This window comes from Cololabis saira, chromosome 9 (assembly GCF_033807715.1).
Source record: "Cololabis saira isolate AMF1-May2022 chromosome 9, fColSai1.1, whole genome shotgun sequence".
Classification (NCBI taxonomy): Eukaryota; Metazoa; Chordata; class Actinopteri; order Beloniformes; family Belonidae; genus Cololabis; species Cololabis saira.
In genome coordinates this window covers 46,090,856-46,117,775 of record NC_084595.1, presented here as the reverse complement: position 1 = coordinate 46,117,775, position 26,920 = coordinate 46,090,856, and the positions used below count along the sequence as shown (strand labels likewise).

Here is a 26,920-nt window from a genome sequence, read left to right as displayed (position 1 = left end):
CCGGGAGTGCATGTTGGTCATTTGACTTCGCAATGTAGTTTCAAGTATCAAATTAAAAAAATGTCCAAGCTAGTATTCCTTAGGGTGGCCTCTACCTGGGCCATCAAAAATAGCACGTCATGCTCCTTTTATCTTTTTTTTTCTTAATCAAAGAGAGTATTGATGTAACAAATGGATGCATATGGTCAAAACAGCTCATGTGTAAAGTATAAAACAGAAACCGCGGAAATGGTAATAGTTAAAAAAAAAATTCAAATAAGAAATATCAATTTTCTGTTGTCCCTGAATGCACCACTGCGTTCAGCGATGACGTCAGGACGCACAGCGTCAAGTCAAACTGGCACCACATGTGAGTTTTTGTTGAAACTTACTTTTGAGGATAATCAATGTTTATTATTCGTCAGGTTACTGAAATGCTAAGACCTATATATATTTTCGTGATTTAGCTTTTTGTCCATTTGCAGGTTGATATAGTGATATACAGTTACCTTAGTTAGCCTGCTACACAGGCCTGTCATAATTGACTAGTCTTTTCAAAAGTGAATGGCAGGAAACGTCGTTGTGTGTGTGTTTCCCAGCTGTTCCACTAGCGTGATGCGGATGAGGAGGCCATGGCCGGGACGTCGAGGAGCCGCAGCCTGCAGGTGTTTGACACGGAGCTGAGTGCTGACTCGGTGGAGTGGTGTCCCGTCCCCCCCGGACACGACCTGCTGGTCTGCGGGACCTACCAGCTGCAGAGCCCGGTGAGATCCTGCTGCTGCCGGGGCTGGCTCCTTTCACTAATACATATACCCAGTACTGGAGATGAGGGGGGATGACATCCCCCCTGAAATAAAAACGGTCCAAATCATCCCCCCTGAAATAAAAACGGTCCAAATCATCCCCCCTGAAATAAAAACGGTCCAAATCATCCCCCCTGTAAAACTGCCATCCCTCCTTTCCATAGTTATACTGCTATTTCAACATTTAGAGTCATCACCAGAAAAATAACACCAGAAAAATAACTTATTTGACAATTTTCACCTGTTTCAAGTCAATTTTCACTTGAAATAAGTAGAAAATCTGCCAGTGGGACAAGATTTATCTTCTCATTACAAGCAAAAAAATCTTGTTCCACTGGCAGATTTTTCTACTTATTTCAAGTGAAAATCTACTTGAAACAGGTAAAAATTGTTGTTTTTCCAGTGATTAGTCTTGTTTTAAGTATAATGAGATTTTTTTGCTAAAATGAGACATTTTAACTAGAAATAAAACAAATATTCTTGTTAAGATTTAGAGTTTTTGCAGTGATCCATGTTACTTATCCTGTGAAGGACAGAGTCATATTGATAAGTTCAGAAAAGTGTTTTTTATTGTTGTGTTTTGATGTATTTGATGTAAGCCCAGTGGATATTTAAAGCTTACAGAAGGCTGCATTTAACTGCTGCTATGTCATTCCTGCAGTATTTCTGCAGGTGTTTTGGTCACTGCTATTATTTGTAATATATTATATTATTTGTAATCAGCACAAATTATCTGTCCCCATATGATAAAATTCACCATCCCCCCTGATTTCTTTTTTTAACATCCCCAAAACGTCTAAACTGCATAGAAATGTAATTATTTTATATGAAAAAACTAAATGCTTTGATTTAAAGTTTAAAATGCCTTAATAGCATTGAACTTGCATAACTATACAGACAGCCAGAGGTGGACAGAGTACTCGACCCCAGTACTTGAGTAAGAGTACAAATACTACTTGTCAAAATTTACTCCGTTACAAGTAAAAGTAGCTCAGTCAAAATATTACTCGAGTAAGAGTAGAAAAGTACTTGCTTTTAAAGGTACTTAAGTATCCAAAAGTAAATGCTTTTAAATTTACTTTAAGTAAGAGTAAGAGTAAACTTCTTATTTTCCACATCAGTAAATTACTATATTTTTTCTAAATTAATTTAAGGATCTTTTAACTCTTGTTTCTGAGAATTAACTAAACCAGCTGCACTGATGTGCTGCTTTTAGAACCACAATGTTATATAAAACCTGCAGAAACACCAAAAACAAATCAAATGAATGGGATCATAAGAGGACAGCAGATGATGCAGAGTTTATTAACAATCATGAACTGAAACCAAATGAACCTGCACCATCCGACTAAGTCTGGATCCCCCTCAAAGACCACTGCTTTACAAAAAACTACATCTCTGCTTTCAATAACTGCATCAATAACTCAAAATTGTCTGTCTTGACAAACGCAGGCTACTTTGGCGGTATCGTTTTGAGGAGGCTTGACGTATTTCCGCTTCACGTACATCCCAGTGGAGAGCGTGCACTGTGATAGGTCTCCTCCTTTGACAAAAACAGCTTGTGTCCAATAGGATTTTAGGGAAGAAGAAAAAAGAGCAGACCTGAAAGTAACGAGTACTTTTCAGCCTTCCTAGAAATTTACTTGAGTAAAAGTAAAAATATTTGTCTTGGAAATGTATTCAAGTAAGAGTAATAAGTACCAAAGAAATCTAATACTCAAGTAAAGTACAAATCCTTTGGATATGTACTTAAGTACAGTACTCAAGTAAATTTACTCCGTTACTGTCCACCAAACCATATAGCAGCTGAAATAGCCTCCTATTCTACAGGATTGTCTCAGAAAATTAGAATATTGTGATTTTCTGTAATGCAATTACAAAAACAAAAATGTCATAGATTCTGGATTCATTACAAATCAACTGAAATATTGCAAGCCTTTTATTATTTTAATATTGCTGATTATGGCTTACAGCTTAAGAAAACTCAAATATCCTATCTCAAAAAATTAGAATATTCTGGGAATCTTAATCTTAAACTGTAAGCCATAATCATAAATATTAAAATAATAAAAGGCTTGCAATATTTCAGTTGATTTGTAATAAATCCAGAATGTATGACATTTTTGTTTTTTTATTGCATTACAGAAAATAAAGAATTTTATCACAATATTCTAATTTTCTGAGACAGTCCTGTAGTTGTAGTAAAATAGAAAAACTCAACAGCTAAATGCCATTTTCCATTGGCATTTTATGACTATTTTCCGACTCTCACAGTAATACGGGACAAAGTGCGTTCCTTTTCAGCTCAATATGGGACGTACTTTAGTTTATAAATACGGGACGATTCCATTTTTCAAGGGACGGTTGGTAACCCTACCTAATGTCTGTTGCATATCAATTACACTCTTTCAGCAGGAAGGAGAAGAGGATGCCGCCCCCAGCCGGATTGGGCGCTTGTATCTTTTTGAGTTTGGGAGAGAGGAATCGTTGGGCCGTCCACTGGCCGAGCTGCAGCGCCTGGACACGCCAGCTATCCTAGATCTGAAGTGGTGAGGAAGCAGTCTGGACCAGTGTGTGTACTCTCCTCGTATCTCTTCTGTCCTGTTGACAGCGTTGCTTGGTTTCAGGTGCCACGTGCCCGTGTGTGAGAGGCCGGTGCTGGGAATGGCAGCTGCAACGGGGGAGCTACAGCTGTACACGCTGGCAGAGAGTCAGGTGAGAAACATCACCAGAACAATCACAGGAGAATACAAACTGTCACTGTCTCCGGCTGCGGGAGCTCTCAGCATCTTGGGAGTGATGAGTACCACAGTAGGACACCGTGTTGTTCCTAGGGTTGACAACCGTCCCTTGAAAAACAGAATCGTCCCGTATTTATAAACTAAAGTACGTCCCATATTGAGCTGAAAAGGGACACACTTTGTCCCGTATTACTGTGAGAGTCAGAAAATAGTCATAAAATGCCAATGGAAAATGGCATTGAGCTGTTGAGTTCCCAATGGGAGGAAACATTTAAAGCAGGACATAAATTGACTAATAGCCCATTATGGAGGGAATTTGACTGGAAGGTGAAGATGCGGTACTTTGACGCCCCTGTCATCACATCAAAATACAGCAATATGTCTGAGCCGTGTTGGAGAGGATGTGGTCTGATTGGGGACTTCACACATATATTTTGGGACTGCCCAAAGCTCACTGATTTCTGGAGGAAGGTTGAGTTGGAGATAAAACAGATTCTGCATGTGGATTTTACTACGGGGCCGGCCTTAGTCATACTAGGTATACTTCCGGAGGATATGATGGAGAGAGATCTGGCTTCTCTACTGAGAATTCTGCTTTTAGTCGCCAAAAAAATGATAACAGTCAACTGGCTGAAAGCAGAGTCCCCAAGCATGACACACTGGAGAGAGAGGATAAGACATGTGTATGTGATGGAGAAAATTACAGCAAGATTGAGGCTAAAAACGAACCAGTTCAGTGACCGCTGGGCACTAATAACAGAAGCATTGACAAAGCTATGAACACTTCCTGTTAGCCTTTTGTTTTTATTTTTCTCTCTCGACTTTTATTTTATGTTTTGGTTTATTATTTTTTATTTCTTTTCATGTCTTTTTATTTCATTGTACACGATTGCACCTGTTCTGTTAGTATCTATTAATATTGATGAAGAGTGTAAATGTGTATTAATCTGTTTGTGTTCAATGAAAGATAAGTTTATACAAGTCCGCTTTTTCTGGGACAACATGTCCCACCAAGAAACATATTCCTTCCTCCGCCGCTGCAGACGGCTCATGCATGTGTGTGTTCAGTAGGACGGCGGGCGGAGTCTGCAGAGTCTGCACCGGGTGCAGGTTGGAGAGGAGCGGCTGGCTCTGTCCCTGGACTGGTCCACGGGACGGCTGGACAGGTAAACTCCGTCCCCCGTCTCTGCACGTGTCCAGAAAACGAAGGTTTGTGGTGACGGCAGCCGTCCCCTTGTCTCCAGCAGCGCTGACATCCGAGCGGTGTGCAGCGACTCTGCGGGCTGCGTGTCCGTGTTCTCCCTGGCCGACGGGGCTCTGGCGGCTCCGGCTCAGTGGAAGGCCCACGACTTCGAGGCCTGGATCTCTGCCTTCTCCTACTGGGACACGCAGCTGGTCTACTCAGGTACCTCACCTCCATCTCTCATGTTCAGGTGGTACCTGGGAGGATATCTGTGAACGGTAGTATTTATCTCCTTGGAGGGTTGCTGTAACAGCAATTTTTTACACAAATGCAAAAGATAATTGATGAACTATTCGATTAACAGTTGGGCCACGTTATGTAGGTGTCAGGAGAAGACGCTCGTAAGCTGCACATCAGAATCAAAGAATGAGTGAAGACACAGAGCTGTCTTTGTACAAAGGGCTCACTGCTCAGGCAACGCTGTAGCAGAGAAGCGCTGAACAGTTCCTTGTTCCTTTATTTATCAGAGTGACGCGTGGGAGTGAGAGACCAGCGGGGCGGAGAAGTAGAAAACCAAATACCATACATGGAGGTGTATACATCAAAGTGATTATAGGTCATAGAGAGTAGGACAATACGTATATTTACAGTTTTCTTCTAACAGTAGGTTACACGCATGTTGGCAAACCTGTTGGGACGTGATGGCGTGTCCCGTTATCTGGCTGGTTATCTGGCTCCACCGTCCCGTTTGGATCTGGGGCATTGACCTCTGGGGGATTGATTTGAAACATTTATTGTCCCCTCTGGGGAAAATCAGTTGTCAAACAGCTCATGACATTTAAAAAGAGGAAAACAAACAGAAAAACAGAGTTGAAAATGCAATAAATAAATATATATATTATCATTATTATTATTTATTAATAAATATTATTATTAATACACTATTATTATTATTGTTATTATTAATAAATTATTATTATCGTATTTTTTATATACATTTTATATTTACTTGATTACCTTATTTATATATTTTTTTATTTACAGGACTGTCTCAGAAAATTAGAATATTGTGATAAAGTTCTTTATTTTCTGTAATGCAATTTAAAAAAACAAAAATGTCATACATTCTGGATTAATTACAAATCAACTGAAATATTGCAAGCCTTTTATTATTTTGATATTGCTGATTAAGGCTTACAGTTTAAGATTAAGATTCCCAGAATATTATAATTTTTTGAGATAGGATATTTGAGTTTTCTTAAACTGAGACAGTCCTGTATTTATTATTATTATTATTAATAATTAATATTAGTAATAGATCATTATTATTGTTTTTATTATTTTTATATATATTTTATATTTACTTGATTATCTTATTTATATTTATATTTTATTTATATTATTTACTCCGGGGCGTTGACCTCTGGTGATGGCCCTGAGCTCTGTCATTTTCTGGAGCTGTTGATGCGTATCTTATCTTTAAGTTCTCCTGGTGGGGGCTGCTAATCCCCCGGGGTGCCATGACCAGGAGGGAATGCACTCTGAGATGTTTAGGTGAACGGTTTGCCTCAAAGTCCATATTTGAGAGTCAGGATTTAGCTGACAGAACACTGAGACTCCCAGCGCTGTCCCCGTCCCCGTCCCCTGCTGGTGGCTGTAACGTTGAGGCTGGTTCAGTATCTGCTGGTGACTGTAACGTTGAGGCTGATCCAGTATCTGTTCCTGGCTCTGGAGACGTGTAACACCAGCGTGTGCGTGTATGTACCTTCTACCCAGGTGGCGATGACTGCAAACTCAAAGGTTGGGATCTCAGGATCAATCCATCCACGCCTGTTTTCACCAGTAAAAGGTAGTGGAAGTTGATGTTTATGTGTCCTTACTACCAGTACTCCAGTTGTAAAAAAAAATCAGGGGGGATGGTGGATGTTATTTGTAATATAATATATTACAAATAATAGCAGTGACCAAAACACCTGCAGAAATACTGCAGGAATGACATAGCAGCAGTTAAATGCAGCCTTCTGTAAGCTTTAAATATCCACTGGGCTTACATCAAATACATCAAAACACAACAATAAAAAACACTTTTCTGAACTTATCAATATGACTCTGTCCTTCACGGGATAAGTAACATGGATCACTGCAAAAACTCAAAATCTTAACAAGAATATTTGTCTTATTTCTAGTTAAAATGTCTCATTTTATTAAAATAAATCTCATTACACTTAAAACAAGACTCATCACTAGAAAAAACAACAATTTTCACCTGTTTCAAGTAGATTTTCACTTGAAATAAGTAGAAAAATCTGCCAGTGGAACAAGATTTTTTTGCTTGTAATAAGAAGATAAATCTTGTCCCACTGGAAGATTTTTCTACTTATTTCAAGTGAAAATGTACTTGAAACAGGTGAAAATTGTCAAATAAGTTATTTTTCTGGTGTTATTTTTCTGGTGATGACTCTAAATGTTGAAATAGCAGTAAAACCACATTCATTGATGAAATGACATAAGGGATGGAAAGGGGGGATGGCAGTTTTACAGGGGGGATGATTTGGACCGTTTTTATTTCAGGGGGGGATGATTTGGACCATTTTCATTTCAGGGGGGGTGATTTGGACCATTTTCATTTCAGGGGGGGTGATTTGGACCATTTTTATTTCAGGGGGGGATGATTTGGACCGTTTTTATTTCACGGGGGATGCCATCCCCCCTCATCCCCCCTCATCTACCCTCATCTCGACTACTGCTTACTGGCGTTGGCGGCAAACTGCCGTTAACAAAATCTGGTGCTTTCTTCTTAAGGCACTCGATGGGTGTGTGCAGCATTCACAGCAACCCCCACCGGGAACACATCGTAGCCACGGGCAGGTGAGTACCCCCACCCACGCTGACGTGTCCCCGGTCTCCTGGCTCTCCCAGCCCCTGATTGTGCTGATCTCGTCCTTGTGCAGCTACGACGAGCAGGTGCTGCTGTGGGACGGCAGGAACATGCGGGAGCCGCTCAGTGAGAGTGCGCTGGGCGGGGGGGTGTGGAGGCTCAAGTGGCACCCCACCCACCAGCACCTGCTGCTGGCCGCCTGCATGCACAACCACTTCCACATCCTGCACTGCCAGCAGGACACAGGTCGGTGTTGGAGGACGGACAAGGACACACTCTAGAATTAGTTTACATCAACGACACTGAGAATTTCCTTCTTCGTTTACCCTGCATTCACACTGAAAGCGTCACGGGCGTCACAGGTTGCCGTTCATTTTCTATGAAAGCGCTGTGAGAGGCGTCGGAGGCCACTGAGGCGTCGGGAGGCGTCCGCAGCGTCAATATGAATTTGAGAGAATCTCAACTTTATGCAAACGAGCAGCAGCGACGCCGAGGCAGCGTCCAATCACAGACCAGGATTCCCAAAGCGAGAACCCTCAATGCAGATTTTACTTTCATGTAGACACAAACATACACTCATTCACATGCGTACAGGAGCAGAGCTGTGCATTAACAAACTTATTTTATCAGGAATTAATATATTTCATCCAGCAAACAAAAATTTTTGCTGGTTTGACTGCCACCTCCTGACTCAGACGTCTGACTCCAACCCCCCGACCAATCAGTGGCCTGTAGTGTGATGATGTCAGATACAGCTGACTCAGCAGCTTAGAACCTCAGCAGAATAGTTACAGAAAAGTATCTACTCTGCACGTTAGACCCCTAGTGGAGAAGAACCAAACAGAACCAAGGCGAGTCGGGCTGAGTAGGTACTAGTGGAAAAGCGCCAAAAGTGAATAGTCGTCCCGGTCCCGACCGTCACAGAGCTGTGACCCGGTGCAGACAGCTGTACCAGCATCTCCAGAGCCCTGTAGCTTTTAAGATTTTAGCTATAAATATACATGAAATTACATATTTAAGAATCACTGCAGAGAAATTACTTGTTCGAATTATTGATTCTATTGGATATTCAACTTTAACTGTAGAGAAGAGTACAGTGGCAATGATACAGGACTGTCTCAGAAAATTAGAATATAGTGATTTTCTGTAATGCAATTACAAAAAACAAAAGTGTCATACATTCTGGATTCATTACAAATCAACTGAAATATTTCAAGCCTTTTATTGTTTTAATATTGCTGATCATGGATTACAGCTTAAGAAAACTCAAATATCCTATCTCAAAAAATTAGAATATTCTGGGAATCTTAATCTTAAACTGTAAACCATAATCAGCAATATTAAAATAATAAAAGGCTTGCAATATTTCAGTTGATTTGTAATGAATCCAGAATGTATGACATTTTTGTTTTTTTTAATTACATTACAGAAAATAAAGAACTTTATCACAATATTCTAATTTTCTGAGACAGTCCTGTAAATGTGGTTTTCATGATGGCACTTAAAAGGAAAATTAAGATCAGGTTGTACAATTTAACAACAGTTTGAAATAAGTTGCATGTTGAGTTTCTGCTATGTATTTATTATTGTACATTTGAATGATCCTGGTTGTTTGTCCATTATTCAGGTGGCAGCGGGGGAGCGTGTCCTGTCGTGGCCTCCTACGTCCTCCACAACTCCCTGGCGTACGGAGCAGACTGGAGCCGGCTGGCCCTGGAGGAGCCGGGTCCCTGCTCCCCCGGCCCAGAACCAGAACCAGGACCAGAACCAGAACCAGCAGGACACGTGAGGATCCAGTACGAGTCTCCCACGGCCAGCTTCGACACGTGTCTGGAGGACGATGCTGGACGGTACGTCCCCGAGGGAACGGCAGCTTCAGCTCCGGCCCGTCTCGCCCTCGGCCCTGACCACCACGATCCCTCGCTGTCCTGCCTGCTGGCCAGCTGCTCCTTCTACGACCACATGCTGCACGTGTGGCGCTGGGACTGGACTCCTAATGACACTCAACAGGAAACTAACTGATGCTGATGGAGCCGGGACAATGTTTGAGATTACACTATATATCTATTCTTTCAATGAATGTGTACTGCAGTAAACCAGAGTAAAGTGTAAATACATCCGTGGTGGTGTTCTCTTCACTTCTATGGCTGGGAGTTGTAGTCACTTAATTACCAGGAGGGTTTTAATGCCCATTTGTACATTAACTGTCAATATTCTGGAGGTGAGATTCTTAGAATTGAGCTATTTGAATTTTAGAAAGGAAGGAAAATGGCAATTAAAAATCATCTGTTAGTATTAGGCCTGTGTTGAAAAAAAAATGATGTTCCGATTCTAAATCGATTCTCATTAATTCCTAAATATCGATTTGTATGTGTAAAGATTGATTATTTTTCACGTCATTTAATTCACACATGGGCGTGGTGTGAAACTAACAATGAACATGGAGCCGAAGAGTAGCTGTAGCGTTAAAGCACTGGTTTTGAAAACTCCTGAACTAAATGAACTTTTCTTGAGAGAAAATGCTGGATATTTCAGCTTACATTTCTAAATGTTATTAGTTCAATGAAGTTCATATTATCTATATTTACTTTAGCTTGTTTGATTTTTCCATCGGACACGGTTTGTCATGAAAACCTGAAAAATGCATCATGGCAAGCTGTGTGTTTGGTGACAGAATAAATCAGACAAGCTAAAATGATTTGTTTACTGCATGAGCTGTTGCAATTTCTCTTTTTTTGCATTTTAAATGGATATTTATTTCACAATACTTATTGTGAAATTAATTATTTCACTAGTTATTTTACAGTCATTCAGGCAACAGCTCAAAAAACATTTTTAATAACACTAACCCACATCAATAGGTTTCAAAGTTTATTTAGACGGGACAATGCATATTAATGCACACTACATTAAGCAGTGTAAATACACCGGGTTTAGCAGAAATGCTAGTTTCCACCCGCAGTCCCCACAAACAACCAGACACACTAACACTCACACCTACGGGCAATTTAGAATGATCAATTTACCTAGCATGCATGTTTTTGGACTGTGGGAGGAAACCCATGCAAGCACCACGGGGAGAACTTGCAAACTCCACACAGAAAGGTCCTGCTGGGCCTGGGAGTCGAACCGGGAACCTTCTTGCTGTGAGGCAACAGTGCTAACCACTAAGCCAACGTGCTGCCGAATATTGGATCGAATCGACTCAAATGGTGATAATTGATTCTGAATCTTAAGAATCTGAATCGATCCCCAGCCCTAGTTGGTATTAACATCTATCAGCAATCTCACGTGCCTCTATTTCAATTATACAAATGACAGACCCACATTAAAGTTTTTTTTTTTTTATTAAATGCTTTGTTACATACAATGATTGCCTAAACTGTATGATATTGTACACTTTATTTTAAATTTAGCCATGCCCTTGAAATGTGATTAGCTGGATATTTAAAAACAGCCACCTGCAATAAATCAATAGTTTGGTGTGAGCTGTGATTCTCCGTGAGGCGTCTCCTCAGCTGGGCTCGGTCCCGGTACGTCTGCAACCATCCACCATTAACGCACATAGTTCTTAGGGTACAGCTTGAACAGCTTCCCTTCCTGTGTGGGCTCAAAGCCGTACTTCTCCAGTTGGTCTTTGTTGAAAGTTCCTTCTTCAAAGTCCTTCTGGATCTGAGGGGCAACAATGTCGTCAAATAAACTCTGTGCCGTGACCGGAGGCTCCGAGCCCTTGGGCGAGCGGTACGACACGTACGGCCTGAGCTTGAATCCTTCCAAGCTGGGCACCACGAACTCGGGGATCATGGCTGGGATGGAGAGGAACTTCCCGCTGGCCAGCCGGAGCCCCGCGGGCCGGGCCCCCCGGCCCTTGTTGTGGGTCCTGGAGCCGCGCTTGCTGGTGAACTCGGACATCCTGTCGGCCCCTCGGACCAGCCCTCTCAGCAGCGTGGATAGGACGCCCATGCTGCCCCCCGAGCTTTCCTAAGGCCACAAAACACACCAAAAAACCAATAGAAAGAAGAGGAAAATACAATAAATGAAAATAGAAACGAACAAAAAACGAAATACATTCAAAAATGTCCGTAAAGTTCCAAGTTAGGCATATCACTGGGTTGACGTTCTCTACCATCATGAAAAGTTTCACACCAGCCTTTTTTCTTTTCATAATGTTTCAGTGATGAAAAGAAAAGGCAAATTTCTTTGTGAAAGGCAACAAAGTTTGGTCTAGATTGTAGGAATCTGTTTTGTGTATAAATAAAACTTCCTTTAAGTGACTATACAGGACTGTCTCAGAAAATTAGAATATTATGATAAAGTTCTTTATTTTCTGTAATGCAATTAAAAAAACAAAAATGTCATACATTCTGGATTCATTACAAATTAACTGAAATATTGCAAGCCTTTTATTATTTTAATATTGCTGATTATGGATTACAGTTTTCTTAAACTGTCATGTTCTCTGGATTGAGCTTAATTTTATAAATGCTAAAGTTGATTCTTCCTTTAAGTTGAGCATTCAACATTAGTGGTTGGGGGGAGAAGGGGAAAAAAAATCGATATTGCAATATTGTTGCGCTCTCTGTCGCAATAAATAATCGATAAACTGACGGCAAATATCAATATTTTATTACAACATATAATGGATTTACGTGGTTGTCACCGCACTAATGTTCATGCACTTTCATTTGTCCAGCTGTTCAGTGTTTACATTTACAAGCCTAGGTGAGGCTCTATACAAATGCACTTATTTGTACATTGTATGAAGTTTTGGCATTGAATAAATGCATAACTACACGTTCTCCTTTTTATGTTTTTTTTTTCAGTCACATATATCGTGATATATCGTTGATGAAATTTCTTACTATATATTTAATATGGTAGATATCGTGTATGGTGATATTATCATTATCGTGGGCCACATATCACCACCGTATTGAATCGTGAGTTACCCGTATCGTCCCACCCCTAATCAACATGTACTATTTATATTCCACTACATGTGTAAATATGTGTAATTATCTGTAGATAGGATCTCAGGTCTTGATTTGACTATTTAAAAATACACTTAACCTTTTTATATTATTTATATTTCTTGTATCAGTTTGCACTGTCTTGCACTGGAAAGGTGATGCTGTTTTAATCTCACTGTACCCATGAATAGTGACAATAAAGTATTCTATTCTATTTGGTGTATCAAAAAATGATATGACAAGCCCAGACAAAGTATATTTAATCAACCTTCTCTTAATTATTGCTAAATATCATATTAACTGTACTAAATTTGCTAGCCAACGTCCAACAATTATATTTTTGTTCTCAAAGCTATATTAATATCGTATTCAGACAGTCTTAAACAGAAATACACCCCAAAGCTTAAAACGAGAAGCCTATGTGAAAAATAGGATATTTCCTGACCTTTTGTTTTTATTTATTTTTACTCCTTAAACCTCAAGCCTTTTATTTTATTTTGATATATAATTTATTGTCCTTAATTTGTAACTGCATTTTATCCTGAAGTTTTGTACCTTTTCTATATACAGGACTGTCTCAGAAAATTAGAATATTGTGATAAAGTCCTTTATTTTCTGTAATGCAAAAATGTCATAAATTCTGGATTCATTACAAATCAACTGAAATATTGCAAGCCTTTTATTATTTTAATATTGCTGATCATGGCTTACAGCTTAAGAAAACTCAAATATCCTATCTCAAAAAATTAGAATATTCTGGGAATCTTAATCTTAAACTGTAAGCCATAATAAACTACGGTATATTAAAATAATAAAAGGCTTGCAATATTTCAGTTGATTTGTAATGAATCCAGAATGTATGACATTTTTGTTTTTTTAATTGCATTACAGAAAATAAAGAACTTTATCACAATATTCTAATTTTCTGAGACAGTCCTCTATATCCACGAGACAAGGGGGTAAACACGGCTGATGAAGCCCATTTTCTATGGCGAGTTTAACAATCTGGATCTGGATCTGGCCGATTAAACTCTTAATCTACATCTTTTACTGCAACAACTAAATTAATAAACCTTTGCTGTCTTTATTTGTACTGATTTGCCACTAGTCTGCTAGCTGACAACGCACCCAGCTACCATTAAAGGTCATATAAGTCCCTGAGAAGTTAATAATCTATTTACACAATATTATATGCACTTTTTATTTCGTAATTCTAAACTGATTGAGGATTTTCAAATTGCACACTATTATGATATGTATTTAAAAATCTCTTCTCACCTTGCCACACTGCTGTCCCGATGTAACCGAACTGAGGGACCTGACAGTGAACTGCTCGTTGATTGGCCGACAGCCATCAACATTGACCAATGAAAACGAGGAATACTGGTGACGTCAGTGAGCCTGTCTAGTAAAGCTGGAGTAGATGTTACCAAAGATCCTCTATACAGTTTAGTGAACGTCTCTGATGTTACTAACTTACCCTAAAAGATAAAGCTCACTTTCGCTTATATAAGGATCATATTTTCTGGTGATGTTCAAATTGTATTCTGCGTGATTTTCAGTATCTTCTCCCATTTGGAAGTGTTGTTAGGGACTGAGCTTTACTTTGAAAGGATGACAGGAAATCAGGTTTACTTAAAAAACTGTTTTTACATGTTTTTGTCAGGCATGTATACGCAAAAACTTTGACACAAGAGTGGTGAGTTGGAACGTTGTTTGCTTTATTCATCTCTAAAGAGCTTGTTAGATTAAAACAGATGCTTAGCAGGGGAGTTATAAACTACAACAAATTTGCAACTTTATTTTTGACCATTTTGACATTTGATTTAGTTTCTATGAGTGTCAACACAGTCGCAGTGTTGTGAGCGACCCTAATACCCTGTAATAACTTTTTATCCTCTCACTGCTTTTCATTAAATACTCACTTTTCCTGAGAGGTAACCTCACTGAAAATCTACTACTTCGTACAACGTCTGAACTTTAGGGAATAGTTACTAAACTATTGAAAAAACGTTGTCAAGATAAGGGCGAACAAAGTCAACATGACGACCCGTCATGTGTTCTAGTGGACGGACGGACGGACGGAGAGACGGACTGATAGACAGACAGACTGACAGACAGACAGACAGAGAGAGGGAGGTGTTTGGGTAAACTAAAATATTATTGGGATTTGGGTAAACTGAAGTGTTATTGGGATCTCATGTGTTCTTTCTCCGACTAGGAGCAGCATTGGTAGCTGTGCAGACCCATGTGGGAGGAGGGTCCGGTTTCAAAGGTGGACCGAGCTGGAGGTTTGACCTTTAACCCAGATCCGAGGATTGTGAGAGCTGACAGGTCAGCCGGCTGCACCAACACATCACAAACCAGGGGGAAACACTTCAACTACTGGTGGGGGGGAAAATCCATATTGCAATATATTGTTGTTTTTTTTTTAATGTATTTATTCATATGCACAATGATAAAACAGTTATTATATTAACAATACAAGGACAAATAATTGTGCAGGAGAGGAAAAGAAGCCCAAAGGGCTTATAAAAAATACTCCCCCTCAATACAAAATCACAAAAACAAATCAATCAATAGAAAAAGAAAAGAAAGGAAAAAAGAAAAGGTAAAAGAAACAAAGAAAAACACAATAAACACACAAACAAAAAATATCCATAAAATGGCAATTTCATTTCAATTACAATAGCCTATTAATTTTGCCTAGATAAGAGATTCTCCACCAAGCTGGTCCTAAACATTTTTAAGGATGATGCAAACTTAAGAGACCTATCTAAAGAGTTCCAGAGTTGAGGGCCATGGAATTTGATAAAGGATTTGTGACTGGAGGTAAAAGACAAAGAGGGAAATGAAAGTTCTTCCACCTCTAACTGAATAAGAGTGAATATCTGATGATAACAGAAAAAAATGATGAAAAGTGCCTGGAATGTCTTGTTTGGAATGAATGAACTTAAACATAAACAGGCATGTTTGAAAAATATTCATAGAAGAAATTGATAATAATTTAAATTTGCTAAATAAGGGTGCGGAAGGTGCTTGATGAATAGAATATGAAATCATTCTCAAAAATCTTTTCTGAATTAAAAATAATTGATTAAGGTACGAAGAATAAGAATTGTTGCGCTCTCTGTCGCAATAAATAATCGATAACTGACGGCAAATATCAATATTTTATTACAACACATAATGGATTTTATGCGGTTGTCACCGCACTATTGTTCATGCACTTTAATTTGTCCAGCTGTTCAGTGTTTACAGTTACAAGCCTAGGTGAGGCTCTATACAAATGCACTTTCTTTGTACATTGTAGGAAGTTTTGGCATTGAATAAATGCATAACTACAGACGTTTTCCTTTTTATGGGTATTTTTTCTTTTTCAGTCACATAGATCGTGATATATCATTGATGACATTTCTTACAATATATGGAATATCGTGTATCGTGATATTATCGTTATCGTGGGCCACATACAGGTATCGCCACAGTATTGAATCGTGAGTTACCCGTATCATTCCACCCCTAATTTCAACCAGTAATCCCCATTTGCCATGAAGATCTAGATTTATTTTATTTGTACTGTAGGGAGATTTGTCTTCACTGACAGTACATTTCATCCACACCAACAATAAATAAATGACATACATAGGGTTGCCAACCTTGAAAAACGTAATCGTCCCGTATTTATTATTAATAATAACAACAATAATAATAATAATAATAATACATTTCATTTGTTAGGTTTCATTTCATGGCACTCAAGGTCGCCGTACAACAATCAAAATACAAAAACACAATTTAAACTTTAAAATAGAGAAGAGCAAAGTTTGTGGCAAACACAAGAGACCACGTAAGTTGTAGGTGTAGTTAGTTGATTAAAATCTCATTTGTGAAACAAACTTCACCAGTAAAGTCAAACATGACATAGACATGTAATGACAACCAAACATCTTTGTGAGTGTGGGGCTGGATTCTGATTGGCTGAAGATAGAATATGGTAGTTTCATATTTCTGTGATGACAAAAGCAAATTTATCACCAATGTCACGCTGGATAGACTTTACAACATATATAGTCCATTTTCCACTTATTTCCTTTATGTCCCAGTTTTCATTTTAAGTTCAAAAGTTAATTTTAAACCAAAGTACGCTTCCCGTATTGAGCTGAAAAGAACGCACTTTGTCCCGTATTACTGTGAGTCAGAAAATAGTCGTAAAATGCCAATGGAAAATGGCATTGAGCTGTTGAGTTCATAAGTTATTTTTTTCTGTTTTACTCCAACTGTAGCTACAGTCATGGCCTTTGAGGCACAAATATGTTTACAAGTTTTCTACAGGCTTTCTGTTTGCACTTTTGTTATTGCACTAAGAATGTGCACTATTACAGGATGGATGTTCTGCTTTCTTTCTATTGTTTTATATTCATTTATACAATTTTAAGTTAAGCAGGACAGGTTTCTGTTTAAGAGAGATACTTATTTTATTCAGTTCATTTTGTTATTTTGTATTAAAGTGAATTGCTGGATAATAATTTGTTTTCCATATGTTCATGGCATTCAAAAATATACATCTAATTCAATTCAGGTTCGAGTCAAATGATTAAAAAAATAATTTCACTCACAAAAAAAGGGTCTAAAAAGCTTCACCGTGCCAGGAAGGGTGAAGGCTGCCGGGTCAGCCGGCCCTGCAGATGAGGGGTCCCTCATTTATTTCTCAGGGAGTTAGCAACCCTAGACATACTTAACAATAAAGACAACTTAAATGACAGCACAAAAGCGGATAAGTGATGTGCAGTTTTCAGGTTGTTTTATTGCTGAATGATGTTTTCTGACAGGCAGCCATGGAAGGCAGTGACGAGGAGGACAGCTGCAGTATACCCGTATACCCGGTATGTCAGGCTTTTATATAGTCATTTTGTGCTTAATGACATTATAAAAATAACAATACAATATATCTCTGATTTTCCTTAAAATGGCACGTATTTATAAGGTTCATGCAGTTATTACTCAGGCTGTGTGAAGTTGAGGTGTGCGGGTTTCATCCTGCTGGTTTGGTTTGTGTGCTGGATATTTCAGGCCCTGGTTCCCTTCAGCAGTGAGATCAGAACCAGAATGGAGCAGTTTGTGGAGGAAAGAACTGAGGCCACTTTGGTAAGAACTCATTTTTCTAACGGTACATTTTAACCCACAAAATACAGACATATGAGCAGTTTTAGAGTAACACTGCAGGTAACACTGGTTTGAAGTGTTGTTGTTTTCCTTTACAGGACTGTCTCAGAAAATTAGAATATTGTGATAAAGTTCTTTATTTTCTGTAATGCAATTAAAAAAACAAAAATGTCATACATTCTGGATTCATTACAAATCAACTGAAATACTGCAAGCCTTTTATTATTTTAATATTGCTGATCATGGTTTACAGTTTAAGATTAAGATTCCCAGAATATTCAAATTTTTTGAGATAGGATATTTGAGTTTTCTTAAGCTGTAAGCCATGATCAGCAATATTAAAATAATAAAAGGCTTGCAGTATTTCAGTTGATTTTGTAATGAATCCAGAATGTATGACACTTTTGCATTACAGAGAATAAAGGACTTTATCACAATATTCTAATTTTCTGAGACAGTCCTGTATTTTGTTTTACAAAACAGGCAGTAGTGGTGTTGAGTTGGATGTGATTTTGTTCACTTTTGTGTGTGTGTTTTATCTTTCAGTGGATTTCTGTGCTCATGGGAGTTGTGGTGGCTGTTTCTGCTGTTGGCATCGTTGTGTTTCTTCTTTACAGAAGATACAAACGGTCAAGTCAGTACCACACACACTGTACATGTACAAGTGCAGCGTTCAATATGAATACAGTCATTTTCCTCTTTCAATACTCAGTTTTTACATTTAATAACATGATTGGGGGGGGGGGGGGGGGTGTGCCACATTATGTATTTCGAGTTGTCATTGTTTATTAACAAGACGAAGCCAAAATGCAGATGCAGTGTGTGTGAAACTTGATTGATTGAATTGATTGATTGATTGATTGATTGATTGATTGGTTGATTGATTGATTGATTTGATTTATTTTGTACATGTAAAAAGACAACAATTAAAAGAGAAGATAAGTAAACTAAACAAAACAAAAAAATACAAAGAATTTCATCCTTTAACACTTACATCTTAATTTACATGTGCAAAAAGGAGTAGGAATTGTAAACTTATTTAATCCTACATTCACTAATCATTTATTAACATGTATTTATAATAACTAATAATACTATAATTATACTTACACACTTACCTATACATACATACACATAGTTGAATATTTCTATATATTTGTACACACATGTCCATATAAATATACTTATTTACACTGTACTGTATCTATATTAACTCCATGTGCTCTATATCTACATACACACATATACACATATATAGATATATATAGATGTAGAGCAGAGGTGTTGCACTGGCAGGGCAGCGTTCAGTACCTGTCCCAGGCAGGCAGCTGTCCTGACAGCAAATACCTGCTTGTTTCAGAAGAGGAGGCTGGTGTCCCTCACTATCGCTTCAGAAAGAGAGACAAGGTGATGTTCTACGGCCGGAAGATCATGAGAAAGGTAAGTGGCATCTGACACGACAGCTTCACCTCTCTACGGACACACAGAGCTAAGAAAAAGTGTAAAACGCAGGTTTCTGTAAGCTGCTAATGTAAATTAACCTTTTTTTTTTATAATGCGCCATGAATTCCATCAATGTTGGTCGTTTGGGTATCATATTTTCATTCATGTTGATGGTTCATTCCATACGTGTCAAACCATCGTACCAAGCATAACAACGTCAACACTAGTAGGAATCTATGTGTCTGTATATAAATAGATACACATACACATTAGGAATGGGCGATATTTTACCGTTCATGATATACCGTCAAAAAAATTCCCCACGGTAAGAATGTGTCATCTCGCGGTAAAAACGATAAATTCCCATTGATGACGTTTTTGTGTAAAGCTGAATTATGGTTCTGCGTTAAATCCACACACAACGTGAAGGAAGGAAGGAAGGAAGGAAGGAAGGAAGGAAGGAAGGAAGGAAGGAAGGAAGGAAATTCCCGTTGATGACGTATTTGTGTAACAAACATGGCGGATCTGAGAGCGAGGAGTCATTCCAGTTTTGCAGTACAGGTCAGGTGAAACTCATTTAATTGGTTTTTTATTAATTCAATTTAATTGGTGTAGTTTAGTAGTATTCAGTATTCTTTTAGAGCAGTGTTTTGGGGGCTCCAAAGACTGAATGTGGTGATAGATTTATAGTTACAAAGGTGGAGTTGAATTGGTATTTTTTTATCCTCAATTTTTATCGTTATCGGGATAAATGCCTGAAATTATTGTGATAAATGTTTTAGTCCATACCGCCCATCCCTAATACACATATACACACGTGCATACACTCACTCCTGCGACACGTACTTCACTGCACACGTCTTCTTTTTCCATAGCTGCGTCTGAAATCCCGTGAATACCCTGCAATGAGTAAGTGCTGGGCCGTCCTCCCGCAGTAGGGGTGGGGGGGGGCGCCGGCGCCGGCTTCTCGCCAACCCTCCGGGGGACAATTCTTCTCTTGCCCGGTGTAAATCTCTCTTCTGTGTGTTGCTGCTGCAGGTGCAGACCTTATCCACGGCTCCCACCTCTAACTCAGCCTCGCGCCAGAGGGTGAAGAAGAGGACCAAAGTCCTGTCCATCGCTCGCAAGTGAGACCTTTTTACACACTTTTTAAAGAAGAGAAGTTCAGCAGAGTTAACAATCAACTCCTCAGCCGAGAACAGTTGCAGTAAAATACTCTTTCTTCGATTGATCAGAGGAGGTTTTACTTTAAACTGGAGGATGTTTTTGTCAGCGCCACACCGCTTTGAATATTTCAACTTCTATTCATTTTGTGTTTATATTGAAACGAAACAATGTTGCGTGTTTGCTTGTGTGTGTCAGGTTGCTGCGTCTGCAGAGAGAGCCCCCCACCCTGCAGGTGAAAGAGCCCCCGCCCTGCGTGCTGGAGGCCGACCTGACGGAGTTTGATGTGCAGAACTCCCATCTGCCCTCCGAGGTGCTGTACATGCTGAAAAATGTCAGGTTCGTGGAAAGTTAAATACTCAGAAGCAGTTTTTCTGTATTACGGTGTTAACAGATGAATTAAAGACAAAACAAATGGAAACGGTTTGCAGTTTTTCCCAGTTTTATCTCATGTCATTGATGTCTTTTAAAAAAAAGAGGTTTGGGGATGAGCTACCTGATTGTTATTTACTATTTAAATTAAATTATAAAGGTGTTTTCAGGAATTATATGGGCCTAACAATTAACTGAAATGTGCAAAAAAGGGAACACATTTTTTGAATCATAGAGTTGGGTGTATTAGGACATAATTAAAAGAAAATGCATCAGTTTCTTAAAAAACAAAACCTCGTAAGTACAACCATAATTGACAAAATACATACTGCTTTGGGGGACTAGGTGTGGAAACACCCCGAACAGTCAGGAGGGGATGATTATCCTCCCACATCAGTATCTGCAGCGCTGCCACGGTTCATGGTGCGTTAGTTAACTAGAAAAGGAAACATCAGGCCAGCTGGCCGTCATACATATCTAGTGATGAAAAGAAAACCAGAAAAAAACAAAGGGGCCTCTTAGTTTCAGGATAGCTAAATTTTAAAGTTCATACAAGGTTGTATTTTTATACAGGAGTTTACAGGATATAACTTTTTGACTGCAAGAAAAGTTTGGTTTAGAGAAATTTGGAGGAAGTTTAGGTGTGATAGGTCTTTGAAGACCCTCAGGTGTCTATACAAATGAGATTAGAAGGAATAACAACATAGTAAGGCATAAGAGAAGAAGTCCACAGCTAAAGGGCGCCCTCCAGTGGTGTAGAAGGACGTTTATTTATTCTTAACTGAACACCTGTTGAGTGATCAGGACTGATATGCTTTTATTATCGTGCAAAGTGGAGTGAGAGCAAAGAAGAAGAAGATGGACTTTAATAAGAAAAAGAACAAATGGACATGTTTGTTGCATTATCCAGGTGTAAATAGTTATTTTTGCTGCGTATCTCATGGGCACCACCCTGGTGGATTTCAGGGTTTTTCATTATAATGGGATTATCTAATGATGCTCTGCAGGTTAAAAGCAGAAATTAAGATACATAGTGCTGATAAAATTACTAATGGTAGACTTTAAATTAGCTTTTTTCAGGCTTTAACCCTACCTATTAACTTTTACAAATTAGCATGATACCAGTCCATTGAAAGATTAAATTTAAAGTTGTCAAGGAAAAGCTTAACTTTACAGGACCATTAAAACGTCAATGCACGATACATTGTGCTATTGAAAGCCATTTGAAAAAGTCTGGGACATTGAATTCAATCAATCTGCATTTGGTAGATATTATTTAGCCCTTAATTGTCTAGAATATGAGCAGTGATGGAGCAGTACTGTGTGCGTCCAGGGTGCTGGGCCACTTCGAGAAGCCTCTGTTCCTGGAGTTGTGTCGTCACATGGTGCTGATCCAGCTGCACCAGGGAGAGGGGCTGTTCCGCCCCGGGGACACGGACGACAGCATCTACGTGGTCCAGGACGGCCGCCTGGAGCTCTGCATCCACGAGAGTGTGAGAGACAAATGCTCACAGCTTGTCAGCACAATCTTCCCCTTGTACAGCACACATGGAGAAATGGTCCGGCTGTTGCCGTGGCTTCGGCTGGTCTTTACGTTCCAGGTTCTCACTGTTTTTCTGCTTTCCTCCCGGCCTGTGCTCTTGGCTGCAGGACGGTACAGAGGCTGCGGTGAAGGACGTGTTACCAGGAGACAGTGTTCACAGTTTACTCAGCATCATGGATGTCATCACAGTATGTAGGCACTCCCTCCTTATCCCTGGCTGCTTTTCTTTTATTTGGAAAAGCCTTGATTTCACAGATGCAGATTTACATAGCGTCAAAATCACTTCAAGTAAGTTAACATAAGATTGGGATGACATTTTGTAGAACTTCTCATGTCCAATTTGCCTCCTGGCTCTTTCCAGAATTTTCTTTGTAAAATATTAACATGGAACATGGAAAGCTTCTCTTCTTAAATATTACATACAGAAAATTACGCACAAAGCAGAATGAGTAGAGATCGTGCTGTAGATTATATCAATATATCAAATTACAAAACACATTTTGATCCCACTCCTTATTTTTGTCAAGTTAGCAAAAGTCTGACCTAATAGGTTTTATGTACCGTATTTTCTGCACTATAAGGTGTACCTAAAAGCCTTTAATTTTCTCAAAAACGGCAGTGCGCCTTATAATGCAGTGCGCCTTATATATGATCATTACGGTAATTTCTGTTACTGTAGTCAGGGGGATTGTGGGTAATGTAGTCAGGGGGATTGTGGGTAATGTAGTCGGGGGGATTGTGGGTAATGTAGTTGGTGTTGCTGAAGTAACGGCGCTAAAAACGTCAGGAATCGTCACAGACGTTCAAGACAACAGCAGCGACGCTGACTCGCACAATGGCGACTTTGACGAGACGGAGCAAAGCTGGTTTTTATTTTGTTAATAAAGTTTGACATATGGTACTTTTCTTCTTGTTTTTTTTTTGCATTAGCTGTAGGATTTTGTAGCATTTCCTGTAGCAGCTCCATCAGGTAGATACGTAACTCAACCCCAGCCACTAAAGTACGGTATTTTACCAGATATTTAGTGCGCCTTATATATGGAAAAGGTTTTAAAATACGTCATTCATTGAAGGTGCACCTTATAGTGCGGAACATACGGTACTCAGTCCACTTACAACACATCTGGTCAAATTTCTCCTTCTCGATTTTTAGAGAGAATGACAACTTTTCCATTACATATATTTCATATATTATTCCTATCGGCTTTTTCCTATTTAAAATAAGGAGCTCTGGTTTCAGCAGGTTTTTCTCCTCCTTGGTGTCCCCTTGGCCAGTAAGATCTCCTGTCGTCCCTGCAGGGCCACGCAGGTCCGTACAAGACGGTGTCTGCCAGAGCTGCCGTTCCCTCCACAGTCCTGCGTCTGCCAGCCGTGGCCTTCCAGTCCGTCTTTGACAAGTATCCGGAGACTCTTGTGCGCGTGATCCAGGTACGGTTCATCTGCTGCTCCATCCAGAGACTGGTTCAGAGGGGTGGTCATGTGTTCCTCTCACCCTGTAGATAATCATGGTGCGTCTCCAGAGAGTGACCTTCCTCGCCCTACACAACTACCTCGGCCTCACCACCGAGCTCTTCAACCCGGTGAGTTCATGTTAGATTACTTATTAAAGGGGACCCATTTTGAAAACCAGGTTTTCTCTTGCTTTAACATATATAAAGTGGTCTCCCGTCAGCCTGAAAACTCAGAGAAGGAGGAAAGCAACCAAATTCTGCAGTGTCTGTACAGCCGCCCGGATGAGCCGTCCAGTGTGATGTGGATCTACGAGCCAATAAGATTCTGCTCCTGTCGTTACGTAACGACAGGAGCGATGTGTGAAACCACGCCCACAACTAACTCCGCCGGCCGGAGCTTCACCATTTTTTCGTAGCGGTGTATCGCGTCATTCAGGCAGCCAATCAGCACAGAGCCTCATTATCATAGCCCCGCCCACTCAGAATCCTGCATAGATAATGAGGTTAGAGAATGGGAAGATTTAGGGCCAATCCCAATCCCCCCCCTACTTTCTACCACTAGGGCCCTTGTAATGTTCCCTAGGGATTGGGACACCACTTGCTACGTCACTGCGTGGTTTACGTTCGGGTACGTAAGCGACTGCGTAGTTACGTTTGCACATACATCACACCATATCAGGAAGCCCAGAGCTAAAAGCTGTTTTAATTTCAGCTGTAGCGCTGTTAATATGCCACTTTATTAAGTTTTAATATTTTTTCAGGCGTAAAAGTAACCGTTAAGATCCCCAACCTGGGCTCAGTTTATCCAAATAACGCCTGTTAAGAAATTTGATCCGATGTTTTCCTGATGAGAACAGCCTGCCGGCTCAGGAGCTGATTTATGGTTCCTCGTTAAATCGAGAGAGCCTACGGCGTAGGGTACGGCGTAGGGTACGGCGTAGGGTACGGCGTAGGCTCTGCGTTGGTGTAACGCAGAACCATAAATCCGCCTTTATTCTGGCGAGATCTGAAAAGACTTCGCAACACCGAGCAAGCGAGTGATTATGTACATTCACTGAGTGAATATTATGAAAGTAAAATATATATTTCTTGCTAGAAATGTCATCAAAACGCTATTATGCAGAAACTAACTCAAAATATTGATTTTATTCCCTAAAAAATAAGAAATGTCCGCCATGTTTTTTTGTTTGATTCAGTCTGCAAATGATGACGTAAAGCATTCTGGGAAATTTTCTCAGGCCCTCGGTCGCAAAGTCAGAATCTGAAATCCCTCGCTGTGAAGAGCTAGATTGATACACACTAGCCCTCGTTATGTCCACTAGCCCTACATGCAAAGAGGAATTGGGACACCACTACCCTCACGGGAACACGCAAAATGTAGGGGTAGGACTGAAAAGTAGGACTAGGGGGGATTGGGACTGGCCCAAAGACATGGCTCACAGGCTGAATTTCTAATTTATTTAGCAAAAACAATCAAAAGCTTGTTTTTAAGACATTCAAGGCCTGTTTAAAATAGGTATTAGATGCCATAATAGGTCCCCTTTAAATATGACACGCATGGATTATGCACAGGAGTATAAGAACGAAGCTTTCATGTAACAATAATAACAAACGGATTTTTTTTCCGTCAAACCTTTGTTTGTTCATCAGGAAATAACATGTCCTGCTTTAAGGGGGTTAAACATTGCCCTGTGGATTTCATTGTAAAGAAGCTCATTCCATAAACTATACATATACACTTTTTCCTTTTTTCTTTCCTATTAACAGTATTATGTTAGTAAGCGTTCGTATAATTGACCAAACTCATCATGTTGAGTAGAGAACAAGTTGGTTTCTATTTTTACCTCCATCGTGTTGTTGCTGTTGCTGCTGAAGTTTAGTCTAGTCTAGTTTAGTCTCAGGCTACATGGAATGAGAGATAGATGCGTGCATGACAACTACTGAAAAACAAATAGAAACAAATAAATTAGTATATTTATATATATCAGTGTATATAGGTGTGAGGATGTGTTATTATTGATATTCATATAACATTTGTGTGTGTATGTGCATACAGTATATGTATATGTATGTATGTATTTTTTTATAGAAATTAAATTAATTTTGATCATAATGAAATAGAATTTAAGGGGTAGGATTTAATACGTTTTTACTTCTTCCTACTTGAGCATGTTAATTATGATGTATGCAGGTTCTTATTTATATTTTAGTTTTTTGTGTTCTTATTTACATTTATTTATTATTGTTTTGTTTTGTATTCACTACTGTTTCATGTTCGAAATAAACATTTCAATCAATCACTCAACTAGTGATGTGTGTGTGGAACAGGAGAGCCAAGCCATTTCCCTGGTGTCGGTAGCCAACGTCCTGGGAGATTCTCACCCTCACAAAGGCTTCCGCCGGCAGGCCTCCCACCCCGACGAGGTGGGCTCTGAGAAAGCTGACCCAGGTCTCACATCCATCCTCAGCTCCATGGTTTCACTTTCACGCTGCATTTGTTCAGCAGTGTTGATCCTAAGTTCTGTTGTTTTGTCCCTCTCAACATTAGCAGAAAAGCCCAGCCCTGCAGACGTTCCTGCACCCAAACACAGGAAGTCTCACTCTTTCTCCCACCCCAGTGGAGACGCAGGTACGTCAGAGTGGGAGGGGGTTTGGCTTCTTTCGGGGGGGGGCTTTGCCGTTAGGAGTTGTTTGTTTGTTTGCGTTTCTTTTTTGTATATTGTGATACTGATATACTAATGTATAAATGGGTATATTTATATCAGTGTATATAGGTGTGAGGATGTGTTATTATTGATATTCATATAACATTTGTGTGTGTGTGTGTGTATATATATATATATATATATATATATATATATATATATATATATATATATATATATATATACGTATATGTATATGTATATATATATATATATATATATATATATATATATATATATCTTTTGTTTTTTGTATAGAAATTAAATTCATTTTGATTAGAATGAAATAGAGTTTAGGGGGTAGGATTTAATACGTTTTTACTTCTTCCTACTTTCGTGCACCTTTTCGAGCATGTTAATTATGGTGGATTATTTTGTTTTCTTTTTTTTTTTATACTTTAATTTGTAGAAAAATCATACAGAATAACATTTAACAACTATTCTCATGGGGATACATGTCAGTCCATACTGAAGTGGGTCAGTGGACATCTCTTGTGGTCACATACACAATCCATTTATCCC

General features: G+C 39.2%; 3 protein-coding genes across 8 annotated transcripts in view; 2 read left to right on the top strand and 1 right to left on the bottom strand.

Annotated features, from left to right (window-relative positions):
- Positions 1-294: 294 nt before the first annotated feature.
- Positions 295-12,295, top strand: dph7 (diphthamide biosynthesis 7). 2 transcript variants are annotated; one of them, XM_061729684.1, is made up of 10 exons: positions 295-349; positions 579-743; positions 3,198-3,331; positions 3,410-3,497; positions 4,595-4,689; positions 4,771-4,928; positions 6,483-6,555; positions 7,509-7,574; positions 7,658-7,830; positions 9,212-12,295. In XM_061729684.1, exons 2-10 carry the CDS (start codon positions 612-614, stop codon positions 9,604-9,606), a joined length of 1,314 nt encoding a protein of 437 aa, XP_061585668.1. In that variant the 5' UTR covers positions 295-349; positions 579-611; the 3' UTR covers positions 9,607-12,295. The 2 variants fall into 2 exon arrangements, with proteins under 2 accessions (XP_061585668.1, XP_061585667.1); XM_061729683.1 differs by having other exon boundaries at positions 3,195-3,331; positions 9,212-12,293.
- On the bottom strand, positions 10,913-13,908 carry mrpl41 (mitochondrial ribosomal protein L41). The gene is made up of 2 exons (XM_061729686.1): positions 13,833-13,908; positions 10,913-11,565 (listed from the first exon to the last, which is right to left on the bottom strand). Exon 2 carries the CDS (start codon positions 11,545-11,547, stop codon positions 11,140-11,142), a length of 408 nt encoding a protein of 135 aa, XP_061585670.1. The 5' UTR covers positions 11,548-11,565; positions 13,833-13,908; the 3' UTR covers positions 10,913-11,139.
- A 298-nt stretch (positions 13,909-14,206) lies between these two features.
- pnpla7b (patatin-like phospholipase domain containing 7b) overlaps positions 14,207-26,920 on the top strand; it is a 38,149-nt gene continuing 25,435 nt past the window's right edge. Inside the window, exons 1-14 of one of the 5 annotated variants that reach the window (XM_061729680.1) lie at positions 14,207-14,253; positions 14,776-14,888; positions 17,391-17,440; positions 17,628-17,702; positions 18,267-18,354; positions 19,081-19,160; positions 20,202-20,290; positions 20,526-20,666; positions 22,033-22,192; positions 22,350-22,430; positions 23,542-23,670; positions 23,742-23,822; positions 26,022-26,142; positions 26,242-26,322. In XM_061729680.1, the coding sequence (XP_061585664.1) occupies positions 17,393-17,440; positions 17,628-17,702; positions 18,267-18,354; positions 19,081-19,160; positions 20,202-20,290; positions 20,526-20,666; positions 22,033-22,192; positions 22,350-22,430; positions 23,542-23,670; positions 23,742-23,822; positions 26,022-26,142; positions 26,242-26,322 (1,174 nt within the window). In that variant the 5' untranslated portion in view covers positions 14,207-14,253; positions 14,776-14,888; positions 17,391-17,392. Of the gene's footprint in view, positions 14,254-14,328; positions 14,702-14,775; positions 14,889-17,386; positions 17,441-17,627; positions 17,703-18,266; positions 18,355-19,080; positions 19,161-20,201; positions 20,291-20,525; positions 20,667-22,032; positions 22,193-22,349; positions 22,431-23,541; positions 23,671-23,741; positions 23,823-26,021; positions 26,143-26,241; positions 26,323-26,920 lie in introns of those variants that run through there. The other 4 variants (XM_061729681.1, XM_061729682.1, XM_061729678.1 and 1 more) reach the window with 4 other exon arrangements.

Coding starts and splice junctions, on each gene's coding strand:
- dph7 (XM_061729683.1), top strand. CDS start 612: ATGGCCGGGACGTCGAGGAGCCGCAGCCTGCAGGTGTTTGACACGGAG. Junction 3,332..3,409: donor GCTATCCTAGATCTGAAGTG/GTGAGGAAGCAG, acceptor GCTTGGTTTCAG/GTGCCACGTGCCCGTGTGTG. Junction 4,929..6,482: donor CACGCAGCTGGTCTACTCAG/GTACCTCACCTC, acceptor CCTTCTACCCAG/GTGGCGATGACTGCAAACTC.
- mrpl41 (XM_061729686.1), bottom strand. CDS start 11,547: ATGGGCGTCCTATCCACGCTGCTGAGAGGGCTGGTCCGAGGGGCCGAC.